Raw genomic sequence first — 20739 nt, forward strand, 5'->3', positions numbered from 1 at the left:
TCAATATAACCATCCAATACATCAACTACAACATAGTAAATATAAACCATCCAATACATCAACTACAACATAGTCAATATAACCATCCAATACATCAACTACAACATAGTCAATATAACCATCCAATACATCAACTACAACATAGTCAATATAACCATCCAATACATCAACTACAACATAGTAAATATAACCATCCAATACAACAACTACAACATAGTCAATATAACCATCCAATACAACAACTACAACATAGTCAATATAACCATCCAATACATTGGTAAACATAGGTTTTAACAGTAATAAGTCCAAATTGAAAAGTGAATATTTTGCTTTGAAATAAGTCTAAAGAGAATTCTGTTTTGAAATGGGTCGAAAGAGAATTTTTGCCTTTGTATAAGTCCAAAGCGATTTTCACTATAATTTGATAACAATGCAAATGCTCACTGTGACTCAGCATTGATTTTCAGAGAGAAATAAAAATATATTTTAGGATATGTTCCTTCAGTTTATATCTGATCACATTATACCTCCAATCATACAGTGTATGTAAAGAATTTTATTGCTTCTTTATTTCCTATCACAGTAAATTGAAAATTAATGTTTGATTTTACTAGAAGAACTCTATAAATGAAATTTTACTAATTCTTAAAAGATTTGTATCCAGAAATAAGTCATAAGTTATACATCTAGGAAATATTGACTTGTTAATACTGTTTTTTTAACAATTAGTTCTGCTAAAAGAGAAAACACATGAATAGAGATCTATATGTTGAGATATGATATGGTGACTACCAGAAATAAATGGTGAATAAAATTAACCAACGAAAACCATAATACATGAAAGGATATAATTCAGAAATGGAAATTTATGCGAATGGAAATTTTACACACTTTTTATCGCAAAAATCCAGGATTATCCCCCAATGTAAAATTATGTAGTATATGAAACTAAGTTGCAAATAATAATAGATCCATTTATAACAAAAATGATAACAGTGTGAAATGTTTACACATGCAAATTGCGCAATTATAAACATGTTCACTGTAGAAGACATGGAGACCATCATGCATTATGAAAATTATATAAACAAAACATATGAAGCAAAATATCACCAAAATATCATTATATCCAACCATCTACATACCTAATAGTACAGTTGTACAACATAATTCTAGTGTACTAGTGCAAGAGGTACCTTATACGTTTATCATTTTAAGTTTTTTTTTAATCATTTTGCTTTGAGAAATGGTCAGATATTGAAGTGGTAAACAAGCTGTCGTAGTACAATTTCATGTCAAAAATAAAAATTTAACAGTATTTCTCACATAATGTACAGCTATTTTTGAAGAAATACATAATTAGTCAAATTCAATATTGAGTGTGAATTGTAGATAAGATAAAGTTACCACAAAGAAATTTTAGGTTCAAATTACATGTATATGTTATTCATTTTTTTTTTTTTTTTTTCATTTCAGAAATTATAACTTAAGACTTAAAACACACAAGGTTCCTCTTGTGATAGAACAGAGTGATAAAAACATTACAACACACAATCACGTGAAGGAATGTATGTCAAATATAAATGGTGTACTTCTCAACCCACACATACATTATGGTGTCAAATGTATTTCCATTACAGATATTTTCCAATTGCAAAAAAATGTGTTGATTGTTGCAACATACATTCCTTCTCTTTACTTTAATGCATGTGAACTGAAATAATCAGTGAGTATAGTAGACTCTTGATAATCCAAACACTTGGGTAACTAGACCAAACAGTCCTGATTACAAACTTTCCGGATTGCTAGATAAATAAAATCCATTCCTTGATATTTCCACCCAGATTGTTGGTTTTCTGAACTATCAGCATCTGGATTATCGCAGGTCCACAGCAAAATGTTAATACAACATTACACCACATATTAGAATTCTTTTGATTTGTGCCACAAATACAAATGAATGGAATGGCTAAAATTTTGATGTTGTCACAAATACTGATGCTAAATACATGGTCTTACATTCATTTAGATTGTGTCACAACAAAGATAATGAAGTGTTAAACAAATGTTGATGATGTTAATAGCTAGAACGAATATACGTACCCGGCCTACTATACCTTTCGGCCGGGTACGAATTGGTCCCTATGTGTCGTAGTGGAGCAGCGCCTCCGAAAATCACTCGGGCACAATTTTCTATACTTTGTTGTAGGTTTCCGATTATTTCATGCGTATACAAGGATTTACATAATGTTGTTATCCTAAAAAAACATAACTAACATTCTAAATATCAACTGTACCGCTCACAAGACGTCAAATTCATAATTTGAAGACTTCCGGTATATATTCTCTTCAGAAAGGCCTTCATATGTATATGTAAAAAAATAATGTCTAGCTGAGAATTTGATATTTTATACGGTTCAGTTTTATTGTCTAGTAGGTAAGCGATATAAAACAAAAAAGATAAAATGCATGCAAACGTTTTATAATGGTTTGCATAATAATTTCTTTGCTCCATTAGCAGTAATAGGCACCAATTGTAGCTCTAAAGACGACATCATTATCTGTCTAAAAGTCTTTTGAGCTACAATATTGCAGCTAGTTAATAGCTAGTTATGTTCCTGGAGGTTGTGCCACAATATGAAGGAGAAATCCCAAATCAACCAGAACAGTGAAGAGGACTTGTGCCATGACCTACCGTATGATTGGCAAACTTTGTAATGGGTGCAGTGTAAAATGTTGTGATCTTCTGTCTAAGGTTGAAGCCAAGCTCTCCCATATAACTCATCTCCATATACCGGGGATGCATCAGCATGAATGGCATAAACAAACACACAAGCACCTAGGGAAATGACACCAAAGCAACGGAATAAATGAAATGATTCATGAATATTTGTAATCGTAAAATACTTACGGAGAAGTAGGCAAATTTAGTAATAGGAGCCGTGAAGAAGGTTGTCACTCTGTGTAAGAAAGTTAGTTTGTCCTCTCCGAGGAGGTGGAGCTCCAGGAGACGTGGAAACAACAACAGAAATGGAAATAACACCACAGGAACGACCTGACAAAAACAGTTAGTTCGTTAAGGTATGTGTTGTACCAAAATATATCACTGGGGTAGACATGTACACACATGCAGTTTGTCACAACTCTGTAACTAAGGGCTATTTCTACTTTTAAGCAGTTATTCATAGTTTTTTGTTTTTTTTTTAAACTTTATTTACTTATACCAGAGATTTGACATTAACTTTAATTTCTTTCAATTTTTTGTAAAGGCATCAATTTTTTGTAAAGGCATTTTCTGTGTTCTACTTAAACACAGAATCCCTTGTTTATTCATGAAGAATATTTCAGTCAACTACAAATGTATTTCAACTACATGTATAAATGTATCCATTTTGTCCATTACATATATATATATACCTTTTGTAATAAATGAATGAGGTTTTATACATTTTAGGAACTCTTATGTGCAGTAGAAAGAGAAAAGAAAATTCAGAACATAAAACAGAACAATAGAATGGTCTATAACACACAGAAAAATACCCCTCACCCATCCCTCCTATTTTTAGCACTCAGAAACAATATAGCCACAGCGTGAAGTTACTGTATAGATATGACAGAAGTTAAGAGGGGACAGACAGAGAAAGAGACAATGTCGGAAGAAAACATTTACACACCATATAGTTCTACATCTTTGAATATAAGCTTAAATGAAATCAACCTGTTCACAGGGAAAGTATTATTTTACAAAATCTCAATGACTTTCCTTATTCAACTAGAACTGTAAGCCAATGGCTAACTACATGTATTACCCCAATACTACTTCTTATATGAAAACCTGGCAACCAAATGTTCCTCTACTATGTTTCCATGGTAACAGTTATTGAAGGAAATGAATTGTCAATTTATAGATAAATTGACCCAGTAGTTTAAAACAGGAGTTGTTTGGACAATATTTTTGTATGGACAGACAAACAGACAGACAGACAGACAGAAATGCTAATTCCAGTATAAGAATTTGACTGGGCTGGGTGGTTCAACATCAGTTGTCCAGTGTATATGGAAGATTTATCTGTTATTCAAAATGAAACTACATTTGTAATTATATAAATATTAAGGAATAAACTTATTACACAAGGAACTAAATATATAAATATTAAGGAATAAATTGATTACACAAGAAAAAATTCTACAGTATACATATTTCAATTCACAACTTAATAACAAGAGCAAACATATGTAAATCGACAGCCGTGTTCAGTCGTGTTATCCCAAGAATCTGACATTTTTGAAATACAAGAACATTGAGGAATTCAACTGCATGCAAGTAAACACATAAACTTTACAACTCTGGTACAGCTTTTGAATAATTATCCATATTTATAAAAATACTTATTTTTAAAATCTTTACTATTTGAAATATATTTCACATAACAGCAAAACAATGGGGTTTACATTTCACCAATATATAATCAACATACCCGTTGCCATGGTGATACAATGCCTCGTTTCCATGTGATACTGATGGAGTTCTGACAAGCAACAGAAGCCAGGTATGCCTAGAAAATAATTTGAGACAGTTGAAAACATATTAATTCAATCTTACCAGACATCCAAGTTATGTTAACAATATTTTTGCCCAGTCCAGGCCTCACCTGTCCTCAGGTGGGAGCATTTTATGTCTAACAAACATTTTCAATTTTATCTCTTATGAAAAACCAGCTCAATCCAGCTCATGAAAAATATCCCTTATCTTCTAAATAGAAATCACAACGTTTACACTAACCCTATCATAGGCGGAAGCGGCCATGGACAGACTGCTCATATCACTCCAGGTTGGAGAACATCTCTCAACCAACATCATGGCTTTCTCGTGGTCCTTCACATGGCATTCATCCAAAACCTCCACGGCCAGTTTCTCAAACTCACTGAAAAATAACACAACAGTTATCTCCATTACACATTTAAAAGTAAACATCTTTTTTCAATACATTTATGTAAGATTTGATGTCATGATATGCAAATTTTTTATCCTTTTATATCAATAATTACGTAAAACAGTAATTTTTACTCCAATATTTTGGATATAAAAGTTTGTCTGCAAGAATAATAAACTTTATTGAGAGACCGATGTAAATGCATGCCATTTGTATGTGACTGTATTCGAAAGAAATGTTAACAAATATTGCATGTTCTATTCTCAACAACTACTCACTCCTTGTGCTCCAGAATCTTCTCTTTGAGGGCCTGCTCGTTACGGTTGATGTAGGTGGCCATACTGCCATACATACGAGATACAGCTATGGCTGAAGTCACTGGCTCTCCACCCATCTCCCAAGCAAATTTGGCCATCTTCTGTCTGAAATTTCCAAAATAGTACAATATTACACTCAAAAACCTCAATTATGGCATTAAGTATATTCCTTCCATTTAAATATTGGCATTATTTAATTGATTAGACTAATCCATTTCTCCACAAATTACACAATATCAAAATACATTCGCCTCTCCTTCCAATGAAACGTTAATACCAATTCCATGCCAATACAAGCTGCGATACAAAGCAATTACTGGAAGAACAATTTTCAGAACAAGAGCTGTTGGAGAACAGCAAAGCTCGCCTATTCAGAAGTTGATGTTCAAGTATTTACTATTTAAACATGGAAATATGACAAATTAACAGACTCAAAAACCCCTAAAGGACCCCAAATTGGTTGTATTATCACTTCAGCATCCATACACATTAGGAAAATAAAATCATAAACATTTATGATGACTTATGCTTAAACAATTGACAAAATAGAAACTTGCTCAAAAACTTTAACATGGAAATATGACAAATTAACAGACTCAAAAACCCCCAAAAGGGCCCCAAATTGGTTTTATTATCACGTTCAGCATCCATACACATTAGGAAAATAAAATCATAAACATTTATGATGACTTAAGCTTAAACAATTGACAAAACAGAAACTTGCTCAAAACTTTAACGTGAAATGGGACGACAACGCTGACGCCGATGCCGATGTCGGGGTGACAACATTAGCTCCCCCTATTCTTTGAATAGGCGAGCTAAAAAGTGGCAATTGACCTTAAATAAATGTCAGTTGTTATGGATAACAGCACGGGGCTGCAGTGGCCGAGTGGTTAAGATGTCCCGACATATTACCACAACCCCTCCACCTCTGGGTCATGAGTTAAAATCCCATGAGGGGCAGTTGTCAGGTACTGACCACTGGCCGGTGGTTTTTCTCTGGGTACTCCGGCTCCCTCCACCAACAAACCTGGCATGTCCTTAAATGACCCTGGCTGTTAATAGGAGGTTAAACTAATAAAACTAAACCAAAGGATAACAGCATTTTACAACTTGTAACAAAACCTTAACAAATAAATGCTTAGACAGATGCCAGGGTCACACCAAAAGCTCCCCATCTTCAAGAAGCAAGCTATAAATAAGCAGAAACTAGTATCCACAAATATCCAGTGACTAGTAAAGGATTGATATAATCCAGGTTACAAATCACATAAATCATGATCATGAATCAAGAGAAACAAGATGAAGACTTACTTAAGAAGAAGAACAGACCAGATCAAAATTTCCTTATATGGGTATGAGCACAACATGTTATCGTCGGTCTGACTTTTTGACGGTGGAGGGTCCTGGAAATTTTCTGAGTACTTGTCCATGAGTTTTTCCATCAATAGCTTAACACTTTGGATTGTGAATTCTTCATTACTTCTGTAGATACCATGCCTCACCGCAATTCTCCTCAGGTGTACTACGTCAGCTTTCTTTGTTGCCAATGCCTGTCATTATAAAACACATAGAATATAAACATATGTGAGAATTCTTTTAATCGATTAAAACTTTTGATATATTCAAAGCGAAATTAAGGCAATCATGAGCAGAAGCAACATAATACACATAATAATAATTATAGTCATAATCTTTAATTAGACTGGTGTTTTATTTACTACATGTATATAAATATAGTCAAACAAAAGCAAAGATCTTTTAGAAACATTAATAATTAAACAAGTTAAGAATACACTTTCCAGTCATCTAGTTGCCCTAGCTAATTATTGCACAAAAAATGGAAAAGGCTATTCAAAATAATAACTTTAGATCTATGTGTAGAGCCAATTAACTGGAATCATAGCATGGTATCATGATCATATAGAGATTCATACATGGACATTGTATGTCAAATGATACCAATAGTCAAGACCATATGAGGACAGTTACCAAAGAGACGCCAATAGCCAAGGTCATATAAGAGGCATCAGAAGCCAGGACCATAAAAGGACAGTTACCAAAGAGACACCAATAGCCAAGGTCATATAAAAGGCATCAGGAGCTAGGACCATAAAAGGGCAGTTATCAAGGAGACACCAATAGCCAAGGTCATATAAGAGACATCAGAAGCCAGGACCATAAAAGGACAGTTACCAAGGAGACACCAATAGCAAAGGTCATATAAAAGGCATCAGGAGCTAGGACCACAAAAGGGCAGTTGTCAAGGAGACACCAATAGCCAAGGTCATATAAGAGGCATCAGAAGCCAGGACCATAAAAGGACAGTTACCAAGGAGACACCAATAGCAAAGGTCATATAAAAGGCATCAGAAGCCAGGACCATAAAAGGACAGTTATCAAGGAGACACCAATAGCAAAGGTCATATAAAAGGCATCAGAAGCCAGGACCATAAAAGGACAGTTACCAAGGAGACACCAATAGCAAAGGTCATATAAAAGGCATCAGAAGCCAGGACTATAAAAGGACAGTTACCAAGGAGACACCAATAGCAAAGGTCATATAAAAGGCATCAGAAGCCAGGACCATAAAAGGACAGTTACCAAAGAGACACCAATAGCCAAGGTCATATAAAAGGCATCAGGAGCTAGGACCACAAAAGGGCAGTTATCAAGGAGACAACAATAGCTAAAGTCATATAAGAGGCATCAGAAGCCAGGACCATAAAAGGACAGTTACCAAGGAGACACCAATAGCAAAGGTCATATAAAAGGCATCAGGAGCTAGGACCATAAAAGGACAGTTACCAAGGATACACCAATAGCATTATCAATGAAAACAAAGATATTGTGTAAACATTATAGTTACCCTTTTATAAAGATCAGTCAGTCGGCCTTTGGTAAGGAACTCTTTCATCACAACTCCTTGCTGTAGAATAAGATGTACAAATTCCACACGCTCCATGAAAATGGCGTCCATCAGGATATCATCCAAACTCCCAGGAGTCCAAATACAATCCTCACGGAAAATGTCTTCCTGAGCAATGTCTACTCTGTCCCAAGTCAGGGCAAGACGTAGCTGGTTCAAGCGTTCCTTCTCAGTCGCTTCTCCAGATTTAGCTGCAATGTATAAATTAAAATCTATATGCAACAAATATACGATTTCTCTAAGTTATGAACTGTTACAATATTAAGTTAATACAATGCTACATAATTGTAGTGCGGTGAATAGGTAAACGGTTAGAACATCTCTCAATACAATTCTTTTCAAGACTATTTAGAAGCTAGATTTGCTTATACTGTATACACATAGTTGCTCAATTTTGTAGGTGTAAAATTTTACAATTTTCTATTTAGAATCAATCCCCTGGGAATTAGTTTTCATTAATCAATTTTGAAGCCTTAAAAGTATCATTCTCTGGATAGGATGTGATATGTAAAACAGCGATTTCTGAGAATTAAATTTCACAAGGTATTAAATGAACAACTGATACTTATGTAGTACATGTACTGTGTCCTAAAGATACAAACTGTACCTCAATTCTATAAATACAAGTAAAACAATGGAATTATAACAATACAATATTCTTACCTTTCAATAAGCAAGACAAGATAGCTAGATCCAAATCCTCGTTCTTATTCATACTAAAGTTTACCATCTAATTCAAAAGAAATATTATAAAATATTAACTCATTAACAAAAATAACAAGCTCAAATGTGTTTTAAACTAACTTATATTTAGTAGGAAGTGGTTTAAGCTGTTTCTTAAATCTGATAATAAATATTCAATCTTACAAAAAATTAGCATCATTTCATGAGGAATTAAATTGAATTATATTTTCCAGCATACAAAAATTTAATTTAATTAAATTCAACATTTGTAACAAATTACTTATCATGCTTCAGATAATGATAAAATACCAGTAATTACCAAATCTTTTTTCTGCAGGCATAATTTTATTTTGTTCAATATGGGTTCTGTTTTCTCTTCTATTTCTTCCTCTTTCCATTTTGCTCCATAAGCTTCTTGTATTTTTCTTTTCAGTTTGTGTTCTTTCGTCAATTTTCTGAAATATATTTTTTTTAAATATTTATTTCATTAATAACAATTTAGTAAAATCTACACAAGATGAATGATATAATGAATAATGAATGAAAAATAACACCAGATATTCCATCTGTTAGTGTAGATTTTGCTATAGTTTTAGCTATTTCATAATAGTTCAGTATTCAACAATCCTAGGCAGATGTATTAAACAACATATTCAAACACAGTTTGTACAATCAATAGAAGATGTTCTAAACTGGATAATCTTTGATTTTAAGTTGACTTGATGTTTCAACATTTGATCTTGCAGGAATTAGCAAAAGTGTTCAATAATATTTGAAGATCCTCATGCTTCTACTGCTTTAGTGACCTGTGACCTCTGTATAAAGACCACCTACTTAATAAGACCACATTCTTATGATCCCAAATAATCAATTTCAACAAATTGATTTGTGTTTAAAGACCAATTGGGTATAAAGACCATTTTTCTTGGTCCCTTGGGTGGTCTTTTTATACAGGTTTGAATGTGACCCTTCGAGGGGGTGGATGGCTCTTTATAGACAGGTTTGACTGTATTTTGAAATAGCTGTTTCATGATTTAATCACAAAATATTAAACTGACAAGCCTATTAGAAACAATCGTAATTGCAAGATAGATAACAAACAAATATATCATAACATAGAACTTTCCTCTATTGTACGGTACTGAGCATTAATAAAACTTACCCTGAATTGTAATGTTGGTATGCATAACTAAGAATGTCTGCTGCTCGGCCTGTCCCAGCACACACAACTACAGGAATGTTTTGTTGGAGGGAATTTTTGGCGTCGTCGATAGCATCTGTTCCACCTTCTACCACAACTAGTACAACAGGTATACCCAAACCTCCCTCTGTAACCATGAATAAATAGTCAGTCCTTATCGTTAAAAGTATGCTCAGATTTCCAGGTTAACACAATACATGAGGCTGTTCTAAAGACAGGAATATGATTATCTCTGAAGAAGAGGTATGCCCAAACCAGTTAACTTTAATAATGGGAACAATATTTGAGTGTTAAATGAACATATTAATGAATAAACATTTTGAATTTGTCTAAAACATTTAATCAGAAAACTCCAAACTGCAAAAAGCTACCATAATTTGTAATACCAGTCTTACCTTCTCTTGGCTGCTGTACTCGATTTTCAAACTTTGCACGAAATGCTGCGACACCACCGTATCTATTACGGAAGCCATCATCGACAAAAACGAAATGTGTGTGGTTGGCGTTCAGAGGGACGGGCTGACCATGAAGGATGATATTGCTTGTCTTATACTCTGCATTGTAGAGGCCCTAGGTAAAATAGAATGCCATATATATAAAGTAACACAGTCTGACCTATCAGAGTTACTTCCCTTTGTTTCATGCTGTCACTGATTGAGTGAAATGAAGGGAAGTAACTCTGACATATCAGAATGATAGTAACAATTAAATAGGTATTGAGTTCATGACAATGAGTGACAATGTGTAATTATATTACAGAGAGATACCAAAGTTTATATGATCCCAATCCTTAATGTAACCATTATTTCGTAATTGGCCATGAACATGGTTTACCTTAAACATGGATAATTTTTGCATGTGGATGTTTTTGCCATTATGTACAAAATGTCCATTGGCTTTTACACTTTTTATGGCATAATTTTTGTGCATCTCAATGATTGCACTCTCAGGTATATGCACACTTATAAATGCATTCACAAAGATTTAATGAGTAAATAAAAATTTCCACACCTCAAATAACTCTTTTTACAATGATTGATTCAGTCATTCCCTATGATAATACACACAGTCTCAACAAACTTCTATTGATCCTCACCTGACTGTCGGGGCTCTCCAGCACCTGACGATGGTTGACATAGCCCCAAGGTGCGATACCGATACAGCGAAGGACGTGGGCCATTCTGTCGTTATTCCAGGTGAAGGACTGTCCATCTTTAACAGCCATTCCAACATACTTCATCACACCCATGTTAAATCCTGATGTGATTAACCAGGCATCTGTTGTCTTGGCGGCCTATAATCAAAAGGATTAGCAACAATAAAAAACATAGTAAGAACCATAAAGCTAAATCATGAAAACCAAAGGTGGACAGTTAGTGTTAATGTTTCAGAATTTCTAACCACTTGACCACTGCAGCTCAAAAAAAATTTGTCTTCTACAATAATTACATCTCATAATTCATCTTTATTATTACTTTTAATTTCATTTTATTTCTATCTTTTTTTTTACATATCTCATTTGTTCTGAATGGAGTTGTCTCCCATGTTCTGAATGGTGTTGTCTCTCCTGTTATAAATGAATTTTTCTCCCCTGTTATGAATGGAGTTGTCTCCCCTATTATAAATGGAGTTATTTCCTTTGTTGTTATGAACAGAGTTATCTCTCCTGTTATGCATGGAGTTGTTTCCCTTGCTATGAATGGAGTTATCTCCCCTGTTATAAATGGAGATGTGAATTTTAGTCTTACCTTTATCAATCCTGTAGAAAACTTCTCACGAATGTGACCATCCAGTTTACAGTTCTTTGCACCTCCAATCACCGATATGACCAAATTAGGAAGTTTGGGCTGATTGATCTTCCAATGGACTTCCATCAGCTCAATAAGGTGGTCTATTGAGTCTTCAGGTGCTAGTCTTACATACTGAAACAGCAAATACACCAATTGAACATGTAATTCTAATATGATCCCATGTAATAAGTACTCAATAGGCCAGAATTGCTCGTCCACTACCTGGTGATCATGGTTCATATAGGTATAAGACTTAAAACAAGAGGACAATGGGGCTTAACGGTCACCTGAGTTAGAATATATAATGAAACAAATAATGAAACAAATTAAAGACATATAAACACTATATGCTGGGCCTTGAAGTTGGTCAGTGATTTATAAATTTGACTTTTTAGACTATGAAGAGTATTTGCTTCCATCAAGCCTGTGAATTTAGAGGTATTTTTTGAAATTTTAATCATTTTGACCCTGTTTGGTCCTGCCCCTCTGGTCCCCCAGGGGGTCATCGAGGACGGATATGGATGTTAAAATGCTATATCTTAGGCTAATAATTCTTATCAAGTTTGACTAATTTCCTAAGAAAATTGGGCAAATAATGTTCACAAAAATGTTTTTCCTATATAAACTAATTATAAAGTAAACTTGACCCCTCCCCAGGGGGTAAAGTGGGACCCCAAGGTCATATAATTCACAATTTTTATAAAACACCTTAATACCTTTCTATCTTTAATTATTTGATTCTACTATATCCAGAATTTTAGAAGATTTTTGAAGTTTAGCCTATTTGACCCTTTTTCAGCCCCGTCCCTCTGCCCCAGCGGGTCGGCCAGGACCAATGTGGATATGATATTAAAATGCTATCTCAGGCTAATAATTCTAACCAAGTTTGACTCATTTCCTATGAAAATTGAGCAAAAAATGCTCATTAATGTGTTTTTCCTATATAAACTATAGTAAACTTGACCCCCTCCCCAAGGGGAAACAGGAGACCCCATGGTCATATAATTTACAATTTTTATAAACAAACTTTAAGACCTTTTCATCTATAAAGTGTATTTGATTATACCATTTCCAGAATTTTAAAAGAATATTTTTGAAGTTTTAGCCTATTTTACCTTTTTTGGCCCCGCCCCTCTGCCCCCAGGGGGTCGGCCTGGACCAATATGGATATGATATTAAAATGCTATCTCAGGCTAATAATTCTAACCAAGTTTGACTCGTTTCCAATGAAAATTGAGCAAAAAATGCTCATAAATGTGTTTTCCCTATATAAACTATAGTAAACTTGACCCCCTCCCCAGGGGGAAACGCGAGACCCAAGGGTCATATAACTCACAATTTTTGTAAAGGACCTTAAGACCTTTTTATTTATGAAAAGTATTTGATTCTTCCATTTCCAGAATTTCAGAAGATTTTTGAAATTTTAGCCTATTTGACCCCTTTTGACCCCGCCCCTAAGGCCCCTGGGGGTCAGTCATAGAAAATTTGTTAATAGGATTAAATGGCCATCTCATACTGATAATTCTGACAACATTTGACTCATTTCCTATTACAAATGACCAAATAATGCGCAAAAATGTGTTTTTTCAATATAAACTATAGTAAACTAACCCCCTCCCCAGGGGGAAACTAGGGACCCCAGGGTCATATAATTCACAATTTTTATAAAGGGCCTTAAGACCTTTCTATCTATGAAGAGTATTTGATTCTACCACATCTGTGAGTAAAGAAGAAGATTTTTGAAATTTTACTCAATTTTACCCCTTTTGGCCCCTCCCACAGCCACCTGGGGAGTGGGGACCATATAATTCACAATTTTGATTGGCCTTATGCCTTAGAAGGTTTGTGCAAAATTTCATTGAAATTGCTTCAGCAGTTTTGGAGAAGAAGTCAAAAATGTAAATTGTTTACGGACATACGACGCACGACGCACGACGGACAACGGACGACGACGCGGACAAAAGGCGATTAGAATAGGTCACTTGAGACTTCGTCTCAGGTGACCTAAAAATAAACAATTACATATTTTTCCATGTTTGAACCAAGTAATTTTAAATGATGATCAATTTCACTTAACTGAACAAACTTTGAAGAACTTTATCCCAGAGTGCTACAGTGTCATATTCAATATAAAGTTCTTTGGCCGCATTGTTATTGATAAGAAGTCATCCAAAGATTTTAGATTATTTAAACCCTGCAACTTTGAATAAATTAGGTCAAGGTCAAGCATTTGAATAAACATAGTTTGTTATCCTTAAAACCCAATATGTTACAAGTAAGATATCAGGTATCTAGGTATGTTCATCATTGACAGGAAATTATTAAAACTACTATAGGTTATATGATTTCTTTGACCTTGAATTAAGATCATCGTTGTTCATTTGAATGAATTTAAACTTATAGCTATTTCCTAGTTTAGGTTCTAGGTTTCTTAATTAGTTATTGACAAGAAGTTGTTTAAAGAATTTTAAAATCCTAATCCATAACCTGTGGTCTTGAATAAAGGTCAAGGTTATTCATTTGAACAAACATGGGAGCCCTTTATCTCAGCATGACTACAAGCACTTCATCAGATCCCTTGGCCACTTTGTAATTCTAAAGAATTGTTTAAAGCAAAAAGTTGATCACTGATTCCAGTTGAAAAAGATTAGAGCATTTCATGTCAGTAAGAATTTTGTTTGAAGCTTTATTTTCTTTTCTACAGCTTATAAGTCATATTTACCTTAGCAGGTTTTTGTCCTCCCATGGCATCTACGTTGACAAAGCTGATTTTTCCAAATGACGTTGTTGCACTAGAACGTATTGCAGTGTCTGCGTTCCAGCTGACCGAGGGAAGGTCCTTCATGTCTGGCATGTCGTTATTTCCTTTATCTACGGCTACGTATGGCTTCAATTCTGTAAAGAATGTACAAAAGGCTTGTGAATGATAAATGTAAAGCATAAATTACATGTATAACAAGTCCTGCAGTGGAGGCAGATATTTTTTTTTCCTTTGCTGACCATTAAGTCTGAAAATTTTATTTGAAACAACTTAAGATATAACATAAGATGGCATGAAAAAATCTCTTTACATGTATGATTTAAAATATGAATCAGTACCTGTATTCACAAAAACTTTGTATATTTTTCAAAATCAAGTTTTGGTTTTTGGTTGGTGACTATTGGGTGGTTTATATTGAGTTTATTAAAGACTTACCATCAGGCACCAAGTAGCTCTCCACCATATCACGATCAGCATGTGAGTTCTGTGTCGGTCCCTGCATACCATGATGGCGTAGCAGCACTTCACCACACTCACATCTGAATAATTAGTATGTTTATAATTCTTAGGACAGTATAACCATGGGGAAATCACTACAGATTCAAATGACATAAAGATTTATTTGATTATTTGATTGTACATAGTATGTAATATATTCAATTAAAGTATTATGTCATGACAATTACCTTTAAGATTTCAAGACTACCTATATAATAGTGATGATTAGAACTGTAAATATAAAATTCACATATTGCTTTAGATATATACATGTAACAAGCTTTCTTTTTATTGTCAATTGATAACCAATGCTGCCTTCTGGACTCTTCAAAGTCAAAGGCTAAAACATTTCAGTATGATCTTTTTTAGGTGAATGAGTTAAGTTATAAATCTAGAGATAATTAAAAACTGTAGCTGGAATCCTGTCGACTATTTAATCATGGAGTTTTATCTTACCTCATATCGCGAACCTTTTTAACCTCTGGGAGTTGGCCTTTCTTAGCTGGTACGAATCTAAAGCATTCTTTCTGTTTGAAATGTGTTCTGATGTAGAAATTATTTTCTTGTCGAGCCTGCAATCACAACAGAAATAAATTAATTGACAGGTTTAAAGCATGTCATTTTATAGTTTAAAGCCATACAAACGCACAGTAACAAAATGTTCTAATAAAACCCCTTTGAAAGAATTTAGATCGTCATTGCAACAGCATCTTATTTTCATTTTGAAAATTAATTTTTATTTCAGCAGATAATATGTTCATAAAAATCCAATTGTATAAATAAAAGATCTTTGTCATCTTTGGTAGTATTATTATTTACCCTTTCAAAGCCATCCTCTTCTGTGAAGAGCTTTGTCCTGGGTACACGACCCATTCCAGGAATCTTTTTCCTCATTTCTGACCATCTAACTTCTTCCATAGTTAGATTACTTTGGACCTTGGCGTAGGTTTCAGAGCTGCGTGATTTGGACATGTGTCCTCCACCTGTGTTCTGGATCCATACATCTTGATCACGAGAGGATGTGTGAGCAGGGTACACCCTGTTACTCATCGACTCCATCCCTACATTCACTCCCGCCATGTTTGTTTGTTAGGGTTTACAGCTCAATCATTTCATTGTTTTCTACCTTTTTACTGTATCTGAAAAAAAACCACACAGAAATAAATCTGTCTTTAATAAATAAACTTTGAATATCATTGATAGAACAAATTACAAGTGGGAAAACTTTTTCTTCAATTCAAATTCTTATCCTAAATTGGACCTGTACATGTCAGAATTTTTTCTTCGTATAAAAAATGTGTTTCTTTCTTCTTTTTTTCCAATTGCAATTATATAAGTCTATTGATTTCAAAGACGATTAATTTTTTATTTTAGTGTATAACAGCATGTTGGTCTTTTCCTTTTGAAAGTCCATACATAAGATCGTACATGTATGTCAGACACTAATATAAAGTTATAGACTATATAATGATATTTCACTATTTGATTGGTTCGTTGTCAGAATAATTTGACCGTGTGGGGTGTGTCACTGTGCTGTTCTGTGTCTTTAGCGCCATGCTTCAGTGAAATAGCAGTATAAAATGGTAAAGGTTCCATGATATTACAATAGGAGACCCAACATGAATATACCACAACATCCCAAAACATATAGACATTCATACACACAACACATTGCATACATGTATGCCTTTTTAGAGCTCTGTTAAAACTGTAAATAACTTAACGGGATGTTAAGTCCAATCAACCAACTATCACCTTGATAGTACAATCTACTTTAAGCACTAGTCCGATGCCCATGACTAGTAATTTTAAGGCCACACTAATGCCAATTATAATGATCTAGTCCGATTGGACTAGTGTGGACAGGTGTTCTTCACCAATCAAAATCAGTATAAAATGCTCTTTTCACAATAACTATGGAAAATTGCATTTTCCACACATTTTCACTGTATTCTGTATGCAATTATTTCATTCTGTATGCATCATTTTGTGAAAATTTGCGTTCATGAACGCATCTATTCAGACTGTATTTTGGGTATTAAAATCGTAAAGTGATGGTGACTGAAGTGCTGAAGCAAAACTACTGTATGTGTTTAATTTTGGCTAGTGATTAAATAACCGGACTACTAAAATTTTGTGTTTAACTAGTCTGAATGACTAGCAGCGAAAAAAAATAACGTCATAGACTGCTGAACACCTACATATATACAAATTGTAGATATGATAGCACCTTATTGAGATACTCTGATCAGTATACATACCAGTTCTATTTTCTTTTAAAGTTCACACAATGTATATATTTTGAAGATATATAATCAGAGATATTATTAAAATAAATACTTCTCACTCTTGTTTGATGCATAGGCTACAATGTTTATACACATATACATGTATTGTCATATAATTTATATTCTTATGTGCACATCCTAGCATGAAGTACAAACGCACATGTATAATGTTACAAAATCTATTCAATTACAACCATTCAAATTTGCCCATGCACTGCTAATTATCCCTTATATTTATAGCATAATCATTTGGTAGGCTAGGTCCTTTTTCGTATATTACGCTAATGTTGCATGATTTAAATTTAATTTTGTTGACCCATTGCTAAAATGATATGTTGTAATACATATGCTCCACACACAAACGCGTTATAACAATCATCTACATTTGTACCTGTCAGCCTGTTACACCTGGCCAGGTGATTGCAGGTGCGCTGCGTCAGAAAATATTCAGTGATTCTAGGTATTGTAGATTGTATATTATTTTGATTGCTGAGTTATTTTGAGTTATTGAAAACAATAACCGAATGATGTGTGTCATACCTGATCAACGTAAGCTAGACACTTCCTAACACCTGTCCATTCATTCCACATTCACAGCCGACATCTTTGATTTGAACCGGAAGTTTATAATGCTGCTATGGCAAGGGACCCGAATACTTTATTTCTACTTCCGGTCATCGCATCGATGCTCGTGATCAGTCTTACAAAATGTTCCTGAATCCTTAATGTTGTTACGGAATGTATTATAACAATATGAAAAAATCGGGTCTTGTAAACATCTAGATCTATATAAGAAAAAAACGCAATAAGTTTAAGGGTGCATGCATCGATTTACTTTACTCAAGGACGTACACACCTGGGCCGTTTTCGTTTATTTGGAACAACCGGTTCGACCGTTGGTTAAAGTCATTATTTCAAGTATAAATCCTGACGGACCTGCAGTTTTTGATACAGGCCTGTGAGGGTTTTGCCAAGGCTCATCTGAAAACAATGCAAAATCACCAGGTCCGTCTTTAATTAATAAACGAACAACTATATTTTTTAGGTCCAACCAGTAACCGCATAATCGAAAACTGCCCAGCTGCTTTACTAGAATCCCCTCGCGCGTCCCGCACCCACATGATATAATTGATATACTTTTTTTCATATATCATTACATATAATCCTTGTACACATTTATAGACAGTGGTGTCGCTAACAGCAAATTAATGAATATGCAAATTAGCATGCGAGTTCTGGGGGGGGGGGTCTAAGGGAGATAATCATAACCCTTACTGTATATGGGTTATTCCCCTTTGCTGAATCTCTACGTTTTTGGAGAATAAAGATAGATTTGGAACAAGAAAGACTTGTTATCGTTTATCTGACGAAGATGTAGCGAGTTTCCCCAATACAGTATTTACCAACCTCTCAATCACACAACATGGTCGAGAATCCAAATTCGGTGACTACAAGCAACAGTATGTAACTTTTAGATAACGTTTCACCCGTGTGGCCGGCGAGTCTCAGTACTCGTCGGGTCTTGGCTTGCCGGCCAGACAGACATTGTTCCCGTACCATGTGCTTTTTGGCGGGAAACTGTATTATCATTGGACATTACATTCCTTGAATGGTTACGTATTCATGGTGATATTTAGAATGCACGTCATTGCTGCATTTTTACTGTTATGCCTTTATTGACTTTGATTCTACTCTGAAGTGTGGATTTTTCCTCGTCGATGACGTCACCGATGATCAACTTGTGTTGACTTTGTTTTCCAAGAAAAAGGAATTCTATCTTCGTGTTTGTTCATAAATCTGTTATTGTCCGATTTTTAAATGTCCAGCCAGCGAGCCCGGCCCGGATACTATCAGCCCATCCCATGCAGGAATAATTGCTACTTCGTATCAACCTGGCCCAGATCGTACAGACAGCGATGTCTTGTACCCGCTGAACTTTCTTGATGTTCAAGGAGAACTTTGAAGTTTTGTTCGTTGTTGATTTTTTATAAGTTGAACGGTTCCAGTCTGACATTTTTAAATCCGCCCACTACTCTAGATATACAGAAATTTGAAATGTCGCCGAAATGAAAAGAAAAAGAACTCTTGATTTTGACATTTGAATAATAGATATATCTGAACTTGATTGTGTTAGTGTTATTTCGGACTGAAGAAGGCCCTATAGTGGCTGAATATATATTCCATAGAAATGATTTTGATTTTACTTTGAATTTATTTATTTTGGCCTTTTATTTCGGATTATTAATATACTAGCTTTATACCGTTGTTCCTCATTATGATTGTATTGAAAGTTATTCATAAATATGCACCTTTTATCTAGCTCATGATTTTTTTTCATATGTGTTTAATTGCCCTTCTGCCATTAATTGATTATATTGCACAACATAAGTGTTTTCTAAATGCAAATGTCTGTTTTCTCAGATAAGTATATCAGAAATATACTATGTTAATTAAGAGCGAAATCTCTGCTGATATTACTGTGAATAACATGTCATATTTGGTAAACATTTCCAGAGATAAGCATATAATTCATACGGATGGGGTAGTAGTACTCTATAACTGTTAACACTGATTGTAATGGTTTATTGAAGGTTTTGTGATTTCATTATTGTAATTTGTGACTTTGTGATACATTAAGGAATTGTATGATTTTGAGGAACCATAATTACGCGCTGCGATATTTTTTAGCGCGTATATAAAGCTACGATCAGGCTGATGGGGATAGATATAAAGCTGGCAGGTTAATATTGTGTATTGTTGATATATCGTAAGTTTTATTATGGTCATTTTCTCTATAACTTTAAAATCACATGGTCTTATGACGCAACATGTTGATACTGTTATAAAAAAAAAAACCAGTTAGTTGAGTATTGCCAGAGCAAACGAAATGGATGGTATTTAATAATAAATATGTACTACCTTTGCTATTTATGTCTAAAAAAAATGAGCTTGATAAAACGTCTCTCTGGTTTAAGTAGATATCTTGGTTGACTATATATTTTGTGTATCTTAAATCTCTTCAATCCTTGCTATTTTATCTGTATGGTGTATGTATGATCCATCTTGAGCTCAATGGAAAGTGTAAGCGTGAGTGTTTGATATATAGAATTGCATTGTATGAAAATGATTTTGTACTACAACAAAAAAGTAAACATAAATTCTCTTGTAATTAAGTTCAATATTTCTTCATATCACTTCATTTCTATTGTAAATTGTAATCTACTACACCCATGGTAAAATTGTGTAAGCCCAATTTTATTTTGTGGGCGGGGATGTTGTGTATACTGTATATGGTTAGATGGGTGTAGCTAGTTTACACACTGTACGGTCTAAGGGA

At 34.2% G+C, this 20739-nt stretch overlaps 1 protein-coding gene across 2 annotated transcripts in view; it reads right to left on the reverse strand.

The window, feature by feature from the left end:
• Nucleotides 1–18024, reverse strand: part of LOC138335028 (transient receptor potential cation channel subfamily M member 8-like) — a 35779-nt gene extending 17755 nt beyond the window's left edge. Inside the window, exons 1-17 of one of the 2 annotated variants that reach the window (XM_069283928.1) lie at nucleotides 17943–18024; nucleotides 15934–16253; nucleotides 15571–15686; nucleotides 15052–15155; nucleotides 14578–14750; nucleotides 11814–11987; nucleotides 11162–11359; nucleotides 10461–10635; nucleotides 10027–10192; nucleotides 9184–9319; nucleotides 8844–8910; nucleotides 8121–8371; nucleotides 6566–6804; nucleotides 5213–5356; nucleotides 4784–4925; nucleotides 4479–4556; nucleotides 2696–2839 (exon numbers count right to left, since the gene is read on the reverse strand). In XM_069283928.1, coding sequence (XP_069140029.1) covers nucleotides 2696–2839; nucleotides 4479–4556; nucleotides 4784–4925; nucleotides 5213–5356; nucleotides 6566–6804; nucleotides 8121–8371; nucleotides 8844–8910; nucleotides 9184–9319; nucleotides 10027–10192; nucleotides 10461–10635; nucleotides 11162–11359; nucleotides 11814–11987; nucleotides 14578–14750; nucleotides 15052–15155; nucleotides 15571–15686; nucleotides 15934–16194 — 2568 coding nt within the window. In that variant the 5' untranslated portion in view covers nucleotides 16195–16253; nucleotides 17943–18024. Of the gene's footprint in view, nucleotides 1–2695; nucleotides 2840–2911; nucleotides 3056–4478; nucleotides 4557–4783; nucleotides 4926–5212; nucleotides 5357–6565; nucleotides 6805–8120; nucleotides 8372–8843; nucleotides 8911–9183; nucleotides 9320–10026; nucleotides 10193–10460; nucleotides 10636–11161; nucleotides 11360–11813; nucleotides 11988–14577; nucleotides 14751–15051; nucleotides 15156–15570; nucleotides 15687–15933; nucleotides 16254–17942 lie in introns of both variants that reach the window. The other variant, XM_069283927.1, reaches the window with a different exon arrangement.
• Nucleotides 18025–20739: the final 2715 nt, after the last annotated feature.

The sequence above is a fragment of the Argopecten irradians genome, chromosome 11, assembly GCF_041381155.1.
Source record: "Argopecten irradians isolate NY chromosome 11, Ai_NY, whole genome shotgun sequence".
NCBI classification, from domain to species: domain Eukaryota; kingdom Metazoa; phylum Mollusca; class Bivalvia; order Pectinida; family Pectinidae; genus Argopecten; species Argopecten irradians.